This window comes from Lissotriton helveticus, chromosome 1_1, assembly GCF_964261635.1.
Source record: "Lissotriton helveticus chromosome 1_1, aLisHel1.1, whole genome shotgun sequence".
Classification (NCBI taxonomy): Eukaryota; Metazoa; Chordata; class Amphibia; order Caudata; family Salamandridae; genus Lissotriton; species Lissotriton helveticus.
Window position 1 is genome coordinate 1,683,524,462 of NC_136057.1, and position 17,761 is coordinate 1,683,542,222.

A 17,761-nucleotide genomic window follows, 5' to 3' on the forward strand; every position below is an offset into this window, starting at 1 on the left:
CTTTGCAATGACTCTTTGTAAAAAAGCGGTACAAAAGGGGGTGGTGACGGGACGGAGTGTTTGATTGATTCAGATGCTCCGTCCATCACCACCCCCTTTTGTACCGCTTTTGGCCGCCATAAGTGTGGCAGGGTATGCTCAGACGTGAGTCCCTTGCTCACTTTGCCACTGGATTCAAGCAAGCCGGGCTGAAGACGGCTGGAATGCCAGAAACCGGTCCTCGGAAGCTTGTTTCCGGTCCAGGGAAGACATGGCTTGGCAGTTCGGGCTGGACTGTTCCCATGAGGGCACAGGGTCAGACTGATTTGCATATAGCCATGTCTGAACTGGGGTGGCAGAGTGGGCTAAAGAACGGTGATGGATTAAACCCAGATCTTTTGACTGAGTGTGAGTGTTTGATTGATTCAGATGCTCCGTCCATCACCACCCCCTTTTGTACCGTCTTTGTAAAAAAAGCTGGAAGAGATACGCAACCAAGATTTTTTTTTTTACAGAAAGTTAAAAACAATAAAAGAAAGTTAAAAATATGGATAAAAGATCCAATTAAACTGATGCAATGCATTGACTTTGTATAAAAAGAGAAGAAAAAAAGGCATTCAACATTTACTGAGTCTTTGTTAGTTAAAAAAAAGTTATCTTAAATTGCAAAAGCAAATGTTTTTTAGAGTCAAGTTCAGTCTCTGGCCTCTGGGTTCTGGATCATGAATCTGAGTCTTGAAGCGTGTTGACTGATTTTCATGAAACGCACTAGACTACAGGCTAATTGGATATCGTCTCCCTTAAAGCTGATCAACAGGGCTTGTCTGCGAGTTCGCACGCCATGTTGATTCCAGAGCTGAGTTAGTTGGCCCCTTCGGGTACTATCTAGAGCTTTACAGCTGCATAACCAGTGTAAAACATCCTCCTTTGGATTGTCGCAAAGCCTGCATTTAAGATTAAATTCCAGGCGTTTCCATTGGGGGAAGATGTGCTTTTGACGGGATTACCCCCCATCCTCAGCCGGAGGAACTCTTCCTTCACCTTCCTTGAAAAGCTGGTACTGAGGTATGGCTGAGATAGGGCGCTAGTGTAGCCTTGGATTATAAACCACCCGTGTGATCTCCTGGTTAATGCGGCTTTGTCTTCTTCCATAGAAAGAATTTTCACTGACTTGTTGACCAGGCGTTTGAAGCACTTTTGTGAACAGCTTGAGTCCCAGAGGTCTTTTAATGCAAGGGATTTTATTGCTGCTTGAAGGTAGACCATTGCAGGGGATCCCTTGTTTGTATTCAGCTCTTTCCAAAGGTTGGCGCAATTTGCTGCTTCTGTAAACCAAACTCCAGCCTTAGCTGTGCTGGGGAGGTATACGGAGGGAGTGAGAAAAGTATTCGAAGTGTTTTGCTGACCACATTATCTAAGATGTCTTCGTCTCTCCCTCTCATGCATTCGCCGCCGTCTGCATATATGCTGTATGTACAAATGCACATTCTTTACGCCAAGGGACTGCAGCATTCTTGAGGTTAAGCAATTTGAATTTTGTTGCAGTATTTATATTTATGTTTTAAGGTCGAAGTGCTGACCCGGAGGTAAAATTCAACATGTACAAATTGAGAGTGGACTTTGCTGTAAAACAAACACTCCTATTTGCGAACCTTAATGTCACGCTCCCCTGAACATTAGTCAAATAATTGAGGTTTAGACTGACCATGTTGATCTTGGAAATTAGAGGAAAGAGTCAATCTCCAGCAACGGTGTTGCTAAACTAATACATGTCTGAATCCAGTCACGCCACAGCAATGTCCTCACATTTCTTTCATGGTTTACTGCTGCAGGAGAGTACACATTCCACCACTACCCCTGGGTCAATGCCTTAGGTTGTATACGTTGGGTTCAAAAAGGAGGTGGGGGTCACAGTTTAACTATATGGTGACTGGACACCAGGGGTTGCTGACAACATAAGGGTAAATATTTTTCCTTTCTAGACTGGGAAGCATGAAGAAGGTTCCAAGATGGAGTGTCCCAAGGGAGGTGTATTTAATATATTTATTTATTCCTTTTTTGGGACCGCTAAGGCTGGTTCAATTATGTGGGACAATATGGAGCTTCTTTATGTTTGTGATAACTGGCAAAGGCCTCCAAAGACGCTCAGTGAGGAGCTGTAACTCAAGAGGTTTGCTTCTAAACAACCAAGTTGATTTTGTGCTCACTTCTAAATGTATTGTTTATTTCCATTTTAAAGGCATCCATAATGTGGAAGGGATTGCAGTTGATTGGATGGGCAACAATCTGTACTGGACGGACGACGGGCCCAAGAAAACTATCAGCGTGGCACGGCTGGAAAAAGCATCCCAGACCCGAAAAACCCTCATCGAGGGCAAGATGACTCACCCCCGAGCTATTGTGGTGGACCCCTTGAATGGGTAGGGAAGAGTGGTGGTCTCGCACATTATTCTACTTTAGGCTCATACGTTTGTTAATTTGGCAGGTTGGGATATCGGGCTAATGCACCATTTTGGATATATTTTTGTGCCACAGTCACAAGGGGCCATTGTAACCAGAATGCCAAAGTCTGTTTAAAGTGCCAGAGAATGCTTTCATGTATAGGTCTCACATGTGTCTGTACTAATATATTTGACAAAGCTTCATATGTATGTATCGCATGTCTATGCCAGACGTCATTTGAAAAAGCAAGACACAGTCAATCACCTGTTGCATGGCCAGAACCAAATTAATTGGAACGCTCATTCTAGTTTACAGCAGTACGGTTGCTGTGCACGCACTAGAAGTACTGAATGGGGTATTTTCTGGAAATTGTCCAGTGACTAGAGTTGATATATATATTCTCTCAGCAGCTCCTCATGACTTTAGCTTTGCCCTGAGGAGTCCTAATTGTTTGAGGAGCCAGAACTTTAGCCCCATTCCCTATACACAGAAACAATACACCTCGGAAGGCCAAAGCTTTCAGTTTCCTAGATAGCATACCAGCCTCCACTACAGCCCTCTTAGCAAAGTTAATTGCTCCACTGAGGGAATGAAGCACCAAGGTACCATTGCAACGTAATAGGCTAAAGGAACTAGCCCTTTTGCTGTTAAAATGCACTCTTTTACTACTTGGATGAGGTGGCAACTTTCACAGAGCATTGCCTTTTGCAGGGCACTAAATTCTCTGGGTTGTGCTTCAGTGGGGACGAGTCAATCAAAGTTGTTAGGGTTGGCCATGGTGGCTCTATGGTATGATCTGATTTGCAAATCGATATACTGGCTCCGCTCTAGCAGCAACCTTTTTATGTCTTGCTTATCGGACAGCACAAGCTGTCTGATTGTGTGAAGATCTAGATGGGCTTACCATAAACTTACAGTGGGCCTAGAGCCCACCCATAAGATATCATTGGTTGGTTTTATTGTCACTCCCATTTGCTTGCCTCTAATTTGGTGGCTTGTCTTCCCCTTCTTCAGTCTGTCACTGCCCTGGAACATGCCATCTTTACCACTTCCATTGATTACATTTTAGGAACTACTCTTTTTTTAGCACGCCATGGGAGTGTACTTGTTCTAGCTTGCTCCTTCATGTATTTTCACTATCCCAAACCACTGCTGCCATGGCACTTGCACCATGTTGCTCTGTCATTCATGATCTGCTCTGTCTTGTGTGCTTCTCCCGTGTGCTTTGTGTTGCTCTCCCTAGCATGCTGCTCTCTATTTTCTACTTCTCGTCTCGACATCCCACGCTGCATTTTGCTCTGTCCCTCAGGGACAACTTTGCCCTTCTGCCCGGTTTCACTTATTTTTATTTCCCCTACCCCTCATGCTTTCCCTATCCCCTCCTCTGTTCCCTCATTGCTCACAGGTATTTCATTTTTCACCTGCACTTTCTTTAAGGCCCGGGCTGCTGCCATATCTGCCCAGACCCTCTGCTCCTTCAAAAACACTTAGCCTTTCTTTTGTTTAGTTATTGATTTAAATGGCGTCTGCCATTTTTGATCAGTCAATGAAAAAAAAATGGCACCTGTGGCATTCTGGAGGTGCAGGCACTACAGAATAACGCAGTCGACAATAGATGCCATGTCATGCACTTTTTTTGTCTGTGTTTTTTTTGGTAATACTGCACAGCGTCGGCAAACAGCATTAGCAAAGCTAGTGGGTCTAAAGGCAAGACCGACTGGTTTTGCAAAATGCTTGTTCAAAATTATGAAGCTGATATTCAAATAAAGGAAATGATGCTATGCACGCACTATCTCTTCTCACTTATCCAGCAAACAGGAGTTCACACACCAGAGGCAACATGTGAGGAGTGACATGAGCACACCAGTTTTCAAGACAGCAAACATCCAACCCAACTGTTACCGTATAGAATATACTATAGCTATAAATTTATGACATATGAATCCCAAAATATTTCACTAGCAATCTCTTGTACTATGTGTCAGGGATGCTATTGTGCCACCATCACCGTCAGCCCTGTTTCTCTGTTCTACACCTAGGTCTAGCTTTGTTGTTTGCAACACAACGTAAGTGACTAGAGGATTGCAGAGTTGATGAGTGCAAATGGTGGAGGTGGTTGATAAGCTGATGTGAGCCAAAGACCAGTGCTGACATACGCTCTTGTGAGAACAGCTCAAGGGAGTATTGAGGTGCACGCTCTTCTGGAAGAAAGTTCGTGGATGGAGACTGGGGGCTCTGTCTCTGTAGGTTGTGATGGTCATTTTAAGTTTTTTTTTGTTGAAGATTGCATGTAATGTAGAAGGGCTTCACTTGGGAGCAGAGAGGACTTGACTGAGTGACAGGGTGTAAGAACACTTGAGGTAGGGAAACCGTGCCACTTGGGAAGCTTTGTGGTGGAAGGAAAGTCAGGAGGGGCTTTTTCCTGGCCTCTACTGCACATTTAGAAGCAAAAGTTGCAACTTTTCGAGTTGCATTTGAGCTTAAAGTTTAATCGTTTTGTATTTTACTGCACAGCTGTTTTGAACAATACAGTAGAGAAGCTTGTTTGGCTGTTAACAGGAAATGGTGTTTCCACTTAGATTACATGTAATCACATGCATACTTCTCACTACACACATCTCACTATACTTTATTCACATTAGCAACGTTTGAAGCGGTCTGAACAGCAGAGTAACGCTGACTGGTTGCCGCAATCTCTGGGGCTCTGCTGTTCCACAGGGATTATCTGGCCTCGTGGCTGCTCCTATTAAAATAACTGCAGAACGTGTCGTCTTTTGTGGGTTGCGCCTTTTAAACTAGCAGCAGAGTGTGACTTATTTTGCTACCTGGGCTCCGGGCATCTTTAGGCTGTAGCGCCTGGTCTCTGAGGATCTCCTGTTACACTGGTCTAATTGCCTGACCTCGGTTTTGCTCCTGGTACGTTGACTGCAGAGTCTTGCCTCTTCTCCTATTATAGTGCTAATGACTGGTAGGCCTGATTGGCCTTTTTCGTGCCTGCTACAGCACCCATGAGTCCACATAATATCTTTACCCTGTTTTCACTGTATGATCGCTCCCCATGTCTGTCAAATGCCCCATGAATTACGTTTTTTAATGATTTGTCCCTGTTGTGTTGTATTGCTCCTTTTTATGTGCAACCTTCCATTATAAGTGTTGGGCTATTATGGTGTCCTCTCTCTGTGCCTGCAGAAGCACTCTCTGCTTGTGCTAATGTGCCGCCTCTTCTCTTGGCTAGTTGGATGTACTGGACAGACTGGGAGGAGGACCCAAAAGACAGCAAGCGTGGGAAGATCGAGCGCGCCTGGATGGATGGCACCAACCGCGATGTATTCATCACCTCCAAGACGGTCCTGTGGCCCAACGGCCTTAGCCTGGATATCCCAGCCAAGGTGCTGTACTGGGTTGATGCCTTCTATGACCGGATTGAAATGATATTCCTGAATGGCACCGATCGAAAGGTAAGAAAACTCACCTGTTCATTCATACGTCATGTTTCAATCAGCTTTGCCCACGAGTCAAAATGACTTCTCCTTACTGGCCCAAAATGGCAAGTATTGGTCTTTTCATTTAGTGACGAAACAGAAATCCATGTTGGAGGTACGTGGGCACTCCGTGCTGGGTAAACACTTTAAACTTGTAAGACAATTTGTAGAGTTTCATTTCCACGGCAAAGAAACCTGTTAAAAACTGAGGTACGCTTTCCAGTCTGTCCACTTCCTTGTTTGAAAGCACAGAATGATCCTTGCTGTCAGACTACTTGGAGTGTACAAACAGAGGGGCTTTGGTAGTGGACTGAATCAGGTGTCTCAGAAGTGTTGGCCCCTCCCCCTCCCGCAGGATCTGTGTTATACCCTTGGGCTTTGGGTTAGCCCTTTTATTGAGAAGTCCACAGCTGTAATTCACATTTTGCAAAAAGAACAATTGATGGACAGAATACAGAACAATGTCATACATTCACCCCAGCTCAGAGATCTGGGCCTAAATCCATCGTTTTTTTTGCTCCCCAATGCCATTCCAGTTTGGACCCAGCCATATGCAAATCATATGCTTGTTTCTAGTCCACGGAGGACCTGGCCTGGCAGTTCGAGCTGGACTGTTCTCATCGGGCGCAGGGTCAAGGCTGATTTGCATATGGCTGTGTCCAAACTGGAATGGCACGGTGAGAAAATAAACTATAGATTTAGGCCCAGATCTCTGTACTGGGGTGAATGTATGACATTGTTCTGCATTCAGTCTATCAATTGTTCTTTTTGCATTCACATTTTGCTGGCGCACACTGCAGCATACAACATGGGGCTTGTGGGTTAGTCGATGTCAGCCTTTGGGTGTCTTGCACTGTGAGTGATGGCATTTTATCTCACGTGCACATCAGCCTAAAAAAAGTGCATTTCCATGCCAGGGCTCTGAGACAATACTTTAGATTGTCAATACTTAGTTCTTCCATTCTTTATCTTTTTTAAATGTTATTCATCCTTTTGTTTTACATTGTCTTCACGTCACAGTAGTTCAAAGCGAGTTATATATTTTCTGCGCATTGATGAGTCATTCTTTTCGTGTGACCTGCGTAAAAACAAAAAATGGTTACTACACGTTTTAATTATGTCTCTCTGAGAAAAAGCACCCATATTGTTCCATTAAAATGATAAGGAAACATGCTTTTTGTAGGGCTCTGTACATGTGCTCTGACACTTAAAATGGCTTATGTTTAATTGGCTTACATCCAGTTGGCATAACTCAACTTACTTGCAAGTCCCTAGTAAATGGTACCAGGGGTACCTAGGGCCTATTAGTTGAAGTGTCTCACATGAACTGCAGCACTAGTTGTGCCACTACAAGTACAGCAAGGTCAAACATGTCTCCCAGACCGCCGCTGCAGACTGCTAGTGCTGATTGAAACAGCTAACTCGCCTTTGCTATTTAAGGTAACCGCAAAGCCCAACCTTCCCCTTTTAATATATGTAAGTCACCCCTAAGGTAGGCCTATCTAGTCCTCAGACAGGGTTTTGTATAGTAAAAGGTGGACATGCCTTTTAGATGTTCCAGAAGTGAAACTCTAAATTGTTATTTTTGGTGTGGTAAAAGCTAATAGCCCCATTGGTGAGTGCAGAGTTACAGGCTGACACCTGAGCCTTGCTAACTTCTGGCTGGGACTACTAAAGTTGGTACTGTACAGTATCAAAAGAATCAATGTATTAAATCTGATATAATAGTTACATCAAAATAAATTTCACGGGTGGGCAAAGTGCAACTTTAGTAATTGCCACTTTAGTTGTCCAGGCTATCCAGTGTCCATTAACGGTTGCACAAAAGGACTGTCCTCACAGACAGCCTTCTGCGCTCCTGTGGAGAAGTGTGAATGACTCCCAAGTAAGGACACAATAGACGCCTGCGTGGGGAAGAGGTGTTACCTCTCCCTGGCAGGAAGCCACATGGGTGCTAGTCCAAAAAGGCAAGCATCAAAGGCAAAGCCGCCTTAGAAGGTGAATGGGAAACACTTGGGAGAGGGGCTGCTCTCTGGTTTAGGAAGACAGGCTGGCACGAGGGACAGAGAGGAGAAACCAGTTATTAAACCAGTTTTCTAGGGGCGTGTGGCCCCTTTGTAGCTGCACCTCTGGGTTGGGCTGGTGAGCTTTGCACTCCAAGATAGGTGTTCTGCCATGTTGAAATTGGACAGAAGGGAGTCTTCTGGGATAGCTAGAATCCACATTTCACAGGAAGTAGTCATCAGACAGGAGGGGCCTGGTTTCCCATTGGCTAGTGATTGCAACCTCCCCCGAGGGCATTCCCTGGGCATTAAGGAAGCACACCTGGCTTCCAGAACTTGGATATTATTTAACTAGAGAAGAGGACTGAAGGACCGCTCTGCTGCTCAACAGACACGACGAAGAGAGGGTGGACCGACATGGACTGCACCTGCTGCACTTGGTGGCTAAGAAGGGAAGGGACTGTGCCAGCCCGAGCAAGAGACTCCAAGGGTCAACTGGCTGACCTCCTGTTCCTAACACAAAGTCACAGTAGCTGAAGAAACCTGCTGGAGTGAGTTGGTAGCCTAGATTCCTGGATCGCTGCGCCTCGCTGCTGTGCAGCCCAGGGAACCAGGGCTACAAACACTGAAAAGTTGCCCCCAAATCTAGTGGACCCGGGAGAGCTGTCTAAATGTAGTTTGGTTGTCCGGAAAGCACCTTCCTGCTAAAAGAAGTGAACCGCTGAAACCGCTGTACCGGGGAACTGGTACCCAGTGGCAACAGGCCTCCGTAGCCAGGATCGCCTCACCTAGCCTGTGGATCGAGGAATAACCCCAGGAAGACCCTTGTCACCACTCGGCATCTTAAGCATCCTATATGCCTTGCATCAGGACCACTCCGTAGAAGTCAATGGAAAGGAGCCATTGACGCTGGAACTGGACTCCAGACTGCTTTTCTCGTTGAAGTAACTGTTTCTGTGGACTTTGCTGGTCCCCCTGACTGTCTCCCTGCCGGAGAAGTTCACCTAAAGTAACTCTAAGTAATCGCAATACTTGCCCAGTTTTTTCTTGAAAAGTTTTTAAGTGCCAAATGTGTTGAATTTGCCAATGGTTATTCAAAGTTAAGTAGAAAGCTGTGATTTACTATATCTTCTAAACGCTGTGTCTCTGGAACATTCTGGTGGGCGTTTTTCATCTTGGTGTCTGAAAATACATACCATTTGAGTCTATTTTTATAAATTGGTGTCTGATTCCTTGAGTGTCTTGTCTTCTCCTTCAGTTACTTTGGTGCTATTTACATGCTTTCAACTTGTTTCTTTGTGTAAGCCTGACTGATCAGAGGCACAGCTATCCAGGATTGAGCTAAGGTTTAACAAACAAACCCTGACTGATCCTAAAGGTGTTGGTAGTGTATTACACTGTGATGCCACACAACCACACATGCAGCGAGGGTTAACTTGGTATGAGGCAGGCCATATGTCCAGTTTGAGTAAGATAAACACCCCCATCACTTTCATTCTAACTTAGGATAGTCTATTGTCGCTGCAGTTTTGACCTTGTGCCTTTGTCTGTTTCCCCTTCCGCAGATCGTTTACGAGGGTACCGAGCTGAACCATGCCTTTGGTCTATGCCACTACAACAGCTTTCTATTCTGGACTGAATACCGCAGCGGCAGCATCTACCGCCTGGACCAGACGTCCAAGTCCATCAAGCTGCTCCGTAATGAGAGGCCACCAATTTTTGAGATACGAATGTACGATGCACAGCAGCAGCAAGGTAAACCATAGATTTAATTGACTGTGGTACTTCATGCTCTAATCGGGGGCCAAAAAAAGGGATGTGGCATTCCTAAAAAGTGCCATTTCGAATTTTAATTCCCATAGGTAGTTTTGCTCTTCGACACAGTAAAAAACACAGCTGAATAATGGAATTACACTAAATTTGCCATGAAGTTAGAACTTTACTTAAGGAAGTGTCTTTTTCTGGTTTGATATAATTTACATCCTGCATGTGGCTCGATGGGCAGCCACTTGGTTATCGTGAGCTGTGGCACACTGTTCACACAGGGAGAGTATTTTGTCATAGTCCTCCTTTCCTGGCTTACAAAAGGTTCATGTCCTACTCTTTGGTGGTTAGGACATGTGCTGGAACAGAATCTCCAGCTTGGACACTCTGGAGGCTACAGGACTCTTAGACGCCCTCTCTTTTTCTTGTCTCAGTTTGACTGCTTTGAATTGCTGTGAATGCCAAGCATTGAGATGGTTTTCATCCTGCTAGTACTGAATGAGTATTTTGTTCCAGTCCAGCAGCTAAATGGCAGGTGACCAATTTGACCCACACCTTCTCTCCTGCTGCCAACGCTCAGACTATAGATCCAGGATTGGTTTTGCCTTCTGCCTCACCTCCCTTTCCGACTGTGGTTGCCCGCCTGAAGAACGTGTTACATATGCTAAACTTAAAATATGATAAAATAGCAATTGTCTGAGAAAATCAAGGTTAAAGTGAGATTGTCGTTGGGGGATGGAATGAAACAAGAACTAAAAAAAAACACTTTACTTTGCTCTTTATCCTTTAGTCAACTAACCATTCCTTCTACTCGTGCCATGCCGTGCTTATGACCTTGCTTATTACATCACTAATGAAATGTAAAATGACATCACTAATGGCATGTCAAATGACGACATTGATATCACTGAGGACTTCATCCATGATACTGTTAATTGCATTTCTCCTTAAACTCTTGCATTGTGGTAAAAAAGGGCATTGGTAGTAAAGGGCCTACACTCATATACTACATAGGATTACTTTGTGTGCACTTGTGGATGCATAGAATGGTAATAGGGTAGGCCCTAGAGCCACGTCTGGCTGTACATGGGAAAAGGTGTATGGGCCATGGTTTGCCTCCCAGTAAGGTTTCAGGTACAACCAGTGCTTACTGCCACACAAAGTAAAGGCTGAGTGCACTTGTTGTAGGTTGCAGAGGCACCTTTTAGAGTAGGTTCTTGCTTAAAGCCAAATCCTGCTGCCAAAAATCTGAGAGAAGCCAACACTTCTGTTCACAATAGACTATTCACTCATGGACGTGACCCGTTTAGGGATGGTTTAATTCAGTATGGTTGTAAGGAGGGCTATAAAGTAGCATGCCTTTGTTCTCATCTCATGATAGGTGTAATGTATTTTACCAAACTACTGAGGGTTGTCCTTGGGGCCTGGCTGAAGGTGCCTTATTAGTGGCTCATGCATACTTGTTAACCTCTTGACTCCGTTTTTTGAAAGGTGTTCAAGGTTTATAAAATGGGTGACCACATTATAAAGTCTGTGGGGACATTCCATGTTAAGCATGTGAATACCAGCAAAAGCAGGTTGACATTCACCAAATATGGGTGAGTTTACAAATCGGCTATATGTCATGAACGTTGTTAAAGGGTATATTCATTATCACTTTAGTGGCGGTAGAAAATTGGGCACAGGTGTAGGTTGTTGAATAACTTATGATCCACGTAGCCTATAAAACAGTGTCATAATCATTGGATGAAGTCATTTTAGATGTTATCTGCGATGCCATTTAACCTGTTATCTGTAATTTAATATGTGAGGTCAATAAGGACTGAATAGCAGGGGCACAAGTTAAAAATAGTGTACTAAACTATAATTGGCGATTTTCAGTGATTTTCAAACCTTCTTTGATTAGTCCCTCTCCTAACATGATTTTAAACTTGCTTTTTTTCAGAGAATATATATCTATATATATGTGTATGTGTGCATATGTACATACACGTATATATACACCACACACACACTTATGTGTTTCCTTGAATCGTCCACATTCAAACTCTCACAATAACAGATGCTACTATCACCAAGTTCTTAGTGCCACATTAGGCAGATGACTTACTAAGTTGTCCCCTCCTTGAGTCACCTGCAAGTGCTGTGATAATGTCTGCAGCAGAGGTGTCCACACACCGAGCCATCCTATTGAATTCCCTAACTGACAGCATACCGCATATTTCAGCATTAAAGGCCTAAGTAGTATTCGGATATTGACATTGAACTTAGGGGTTGAGAAATGAGTCCAGCCTTCTCTCGGAGATGGTGATTTTCATGAAGAAAATAGCAACTAAGCAAACCTTTTGGGGATTCAAGTGCACCTTTTGTTATGCTCCATCCACATCGTGATACCTAGGTCGCGATATGTAGTAGTTGTGCGAGGAATATTGTAGCAGGAAGCAGCTCCTGACTGAATTTCACATGGACAGGCCTGAACGTGAACACAAGCTCGTGGTTTATTTGGCTAGTTCTCTGCATAATCCTGAGGGCCACGGTCTGCCGACTGTAAATGAAGAAGACCTGAAGAAGACCCGTTGAGGACTCGGCCTTTCGTGTTTTAGCAACGTTCACAAAGATGCTGATTGTGTCTCCTAGACTTTTCTTTCTGTCTCATTTAATAATCTAGCTACTCCGAAATGACCGAGACTCACCATGTTCAGCGCTGTGCTGAGTCCCCAAAACTAAATGGACATGACCTGTGCTTCCACCTGACCATTGATTCCGATAGGTTTGTCGGCTTCTTTAACCAACACCATTCTACACCACCCTTTACAGGAGCAATCTTAGGTGCTAGAAAATACTTTTTTTTGCGACATGTCAATTGGATACTGTTATCAGGAAGCAAATAACGTTTTTGTGTGTTTTTTAACGTACCAATGCAACTTCAGAGTTACTCTGAAACATTAATATGTATAAAGAACATTTGGCCTGCTTTAAGCATGCAAACTGTGATTAATTTTTTCTTTAAAATAAGGGAAAATGGTTTCCGTCAAACTAAGGGAAAAAAGCAGTTTTATTTGGTCATTTAGAGAACAGATCATAACACTTTTGTGTGCTTGAATTTGTCTGAGTTTCTACGTGACAGTGGCCTAAGTGAACTGCATCTATATGCTCTGCAGGGAAGCCGCTCTTTCCCTGAGAAATTGGCCTTTAGCATAATCCCTTAGTTTGCAAAGCTTCTCTTCTCAACTCTAACTGAAGACCGTAGCTTTCCAAGAGAAGACAAACATTTCCAGCTGGCGCAGTACGTCACGTGGGTGCGTCCATGTTGGAGTGGTGAGGCCCAGGAACCTGACATTGGACATGTGTTCCTGAGGTTGTGCTGGAGATCAGTTGAGAAACAGCCGGCAGAGTGTCAGCAAAAACTGAGGGAGAAAAGTTAAGTTCGACCTCTCTGCTCTTGTATTTAGATTTTATTGAATCGGGCCCTGCTGTTTCCCATGTTGATAATTTTATTCTAAACATGTCGTCTTTTCAATTTTTGAAGAGAGGGTGCTGACAGGATAACGGAGAATTGTATGCAATGTGCAGGCCATTCATTTGAATATCTGCGGGGGACGACTAATCTTTTACAATATCAGTTCGATGAAATTGCTGCCATTCAGATGGGTAATCTGCTATATAAGCCTTCAAACTCTATTATTATTGTTTTATTAAAAAAAAGTTAGGGTTATCATCAAAAGTTAGCTTTTAAACTCCTTTCAGTTCTAGTTAAACGAGGATGATGCAGTCTCCTGTGTTATGCCAGTTATTTACTGCTTGTTTCTTGCAGTGGCTTTTGACGCTTTGCTTAACAGATTGACACACAGTATGCATTATTTATTCCACCTTTTTGTTTGTGTCTCTTACTTGTGCAGTGGGATCCAATGCTTGTCGAGTGAACAATGGGCACTGCAGTAGCCTATGTCTGGCGACCCCGGGCAGTAGGCAGTGCGCTTGTGCAGAAGACCAGATCTTAGATGTGGATGCCAGAACTTGCAAAGGTGAGACCAGGATTTAGACTGACTGAATCCACACACATTATATCAGTTGTTTAAGAAGATGTCTTGTGTGCCGCTACAGAATTCAGTGCAAGCAGCACTATGTTGACATTCTTCTGTCCAGACTGTCCTGGAAACTCCTTACTTTACACCCTTCAGCTCCTCCGCTGATGCTTTACCATTTTAACCTCTTGTTCCCAGCCCCCCACTTTACTGCTGCACCATTCCCTCATAAGGCCCGCATTGACTTTTCCAGGTTTTTCAACCGAGAAGCTAAAGTCCATTTTGATTAACCCCCAGGCATTTCCAATTTGTAAAAACATTAATCAAAAATATAAAGAACAGCAGTACTACAAAGTTGGTTTTTTTTAGTAGCCCATCAATGCCACTACTAATTGGTAGGGTTGTTGAATATCAAGGATGCTTAGACTTTCTTCCACTTAATCCATGTGTTCTTCCACCATCCTACCCTTCATACTGCTTTATACCACTTGTGCTAGCTCTTTTTTTTCTCCGATTTTTCTCGTTGCCACTGTGCTCCTAACTTCTTTGTTTGTTCCTTATTTGTCTCTCTCTTGCTCTCGGGAAAGAGTTTAATGATGAAAAGTAGCCTCTGCATCCCAAAAATTAGTGCAGTGCCCTGTAACTGCAGGCACTAATTAAATACTGTGCAGACCACATCTAATCGAAGTGTGCAAATATATAGCTAAAAACGCACAAACCTCTTCCATGTTGTGATTTCCTGGTATTGGATCAAAAATGCGATCACGTTGGATTACAGGTTTGGCAGCTTTTGTGGCTTTCCCATCCATTTTACTTTTCTTTTGATCTCTGACCCGTTTTTCCAGTTTGTCCGACTTATCACTTTTTATATTTTTGTATTAACAGCGAACCCGTCCTACATTCCACCGCCTCAGTGCCAGACAGGAGAGTTTGCCTGTAAGAACAGCCGGTGTATCCAGGAGCGTTGGAAGTGTGATGGTGACAACGACTGCCTAGACAACAGTGATGAAGCACCAGAGCTCTGCCGTACGTAATGCTAGATCCTTCTGCAGAATTGCCCATGAGCTCTATCCCACAAGGGTACCTCCAACTGTGACAGAAGCGACTGAAATGTGACATGCATAGCTCCACCCTTTATTCTGTGAAGCTCCTGAACTTTGCTCTGTTGTAACCCTTCAATTTCTACTTCTCTATCCTCATTGTATTTAAACCCGCTTATCACTGAAATCCACAACTGTCCCAAATACTGTTATGCTTTTTGTATCAATCTTTGAATGATGGCGTGTATTAAAGAGAGAGACACATTTGTCCCCCTCCACAGACCAGCACACCTGCCCCTCAGACCGTTTCAAGTGTGAGAATAACCGTTGCATTCCTATCCGTTGGCTTTGTGATGGGGACAACGACTGTGGCAACAATGAGGACGAGTCCAACTCCACCTGCTCAGGTCAGTCCCCTGCGCTTCCTATTTGTGATTTACTTTTATTCTTTCATAGGCCCAGGGGGTTCCAGAATGAAGTAACATATGAAAATAAACTTTTAATTTTGTCTCTTCACTCCAATCACTCTGAATCCCTCAGCCACATTTAATTTTATTTTCATGCAGTATTCTGGGAACTGAGTGGTGGTGGGGCGCCGGAGTTACCATACCTCATCCTTCTCCTTTCATGCATCTCTGATTTGAAAGAAAGTCAGCTAATGCGTTGCCTTTTGCCAAAATTAAGTCTTATGTCCGTGTGACAGCATACAAATTTTCTGAGACCTTTTACTCATCCAATTTTCTATGCAGATTGTTTCTAGAACCAGTTTACAATACATATTTTCTTTTTCTTTTGGGGACTGGCACATTAAGTCCACAATCACTATATGTACCACAGAATCTGGGATTCGAACCAGGTTCCTTATGTTCCAAAGTTGTCAGTTCTAGGCACTAGGACACCTCTCCACCTACTGCTTGGTAGCCGTACACTACCCAGTATTGTGGAATACTCTTTGGGTACAGTTGCAATATACAGACATGTTCAGGAATAGAACATTAGAACAATCCTTTCTTGACCAAAAAGCACCACCTAAGATGATTTCCCAAACAATAAAATATGTTTTTGAAAAGTCTGTAGTGCAACTTTGTGGGTGAAGTGTAAAGAGGAGAGAGGATCACTTGAAAGCATACAATGTGGCCTTAGAGCAATGAGGAAAAATAGTTTATAATCCGAAATTTTGCTTAAGACTGTTTAAGTATATTTTAATCGCCTTTAATTTACGCTTGTAGGCATTCTGAACAATGGTCCTGGAACTACTCATCCATTTGCTGAAAAGTGGATTTTTTTTCTCCCTTTGAATGATTCTCATCAGACAGATAAGCCCCCTTACTTAGATGAATAGCTACTAGTCAATTATGACAGCCTGGCTTTTACTTGGCTTCCGAGTTCTAAGCTTCTTTTTCTTATTAAGAGTAGTTTGTCAATCTAAAATCCTACTACACACTCCTAAGATCTCTAGGACCTCTAGGTTTAAATTGATTTAATGTTCCTACCCACCTAGGGTATATATCACCTCTAAAATAATAATGTGTTGCCTTGGGTACATGTTGGTTGTCCTATATGTAACAAAGCTAGGGGCTCATTTTTTATTTCATATGATGTGGAGCCGTCTAGATTAGACTATGTGTTGGAATAAGGTGCTACAGTACTTGTCCCAAATGCTCCAGTAGCATGCTTGCTAGTTTCATGTTGCCAAGAACCAAACCTAACCTAGTGTCCAGTAGATTTCTAGATCTAGTGCTTGTATTGGCCAAATGAAATATCTATGAGCTGGAAAAGTGCAGCTGGTCCTAACGTGTGGAAATTATATCATTAAGTTTTCAAGTGGGCGTAGTGCAAGGAGGGAGGTAGCACTAAGAGGTCAAGAGGGAGATTAGACCGCAAGATGTGGTGAACGCCTGGGGTGATATTGTGCTGACCATGCTAACAATTGACAGTAATGGGAGCTTGGTCACCGCAGTTGATAATGATGAATGAGAAGTTGTTGAACTGCTTCCCCAGCCAGTAAATTAATAGTGTTTTGAACTTTATAGCAGTGTATTGAAATTTATAATATCCCACCCCCTCCAAGATTACATGTAATACCTTGGACACTAAGCTGAATCTATGCGATTCCCTTGTAAAACGTGTATATACCTATACATGCTCCTGTGTATCTTGTGTGCCCAGAAGACATGTTATTAATTTATTTTGTTAGATAGAATGTAATATTGCTGGAGTATACATACTTAGGCTTGAATTAGATATACCCCTACTGTGATGATACTACTGAAATTGGGTCTGTATGGTCCTCCATTATTGGCGTATTCTAATTTAATTGCACCTACGGGTATTCAAAACCACTCACAAATAAACAAAACATCAAGTGCACACTAGACATTATAACAATATAACTGAATACCTAATAAAATTGTGTTCCAAATAAAGATTTGTCAATTGCTTAATCAGGATACTACATAGCTTTCTACGTCTACAATAGTCAGATTTTACTTTAAAAACTTTACACACATTCTTAACTGTCTCCCTATGAACATTTGAAGGAAAAAGAGTGAACTAGTTTGTCTGGTGATGTTCATCAGTTCTTCATTCTTCACATTACCAGTCCTGGTACTTAAGCTTACTTCAAGCTGTTTATTTCCTAAAAAAGATCTGCTTTCTTTACCATTGTGCTTGGTGGTTTCATCTCTGTACCCACAAAGTTTTTTGTTGTTAAGGGAGTATATCTCGCATGCACTGCTCGTTGCATCACCAGCACATAATAAATTGTCTTCCGTGCATCCATCCACCCCTCCTTTCTAACTTCCGTCTTCCTTTTAAACCCTTAAGGGTCATGAAACCTAAACGTTTTTTTAATGATATGTAATTTCTTGGTAGGTGGGATCTCGTGTCACTGCACAGGAAGCAGGCTAATGCTTCTTTAAATGTATTTGCTGCATGGTACTGACATTGGCAAAAGGGTGAGGGGTTGCGCCTCTTTATAAAGACTGGTTTCCAGAAATTCTTTATTTTTTACTGTTAAGCACGTT

At 43.1% G+C, this 17,761-nt stretch overlaps 1 protein-coding gene across 1 annotated transcript in view; it reads left to right on the forward strand.

Annotated features, from left to right (window-relative positions):
- Positions 1–17,761, forward strand: part of LRP1 (LDL receptor related protein 1) — a 1,472,234-nt gene that overhangs the window by 368,456 nt on the left and 1,086,017 nt on the right. The window contains 6 exon segments of the mRNA XM_078688974.1: positions 2,219–2,399; positions 5,657–5,879; positions 9,472–9,661; positions 13,570–13,695; positions 14,581–14,721; positions 15,017–15,142. Coding sequence (XP_078545100.1) covers positions 2,219–2,399; positions 5,657–5,879; positions 9,472–9,661; positions 13,570–13,695; positions 14,581–14,721; positions 15,017–15,142 — 987 coding nt within the window.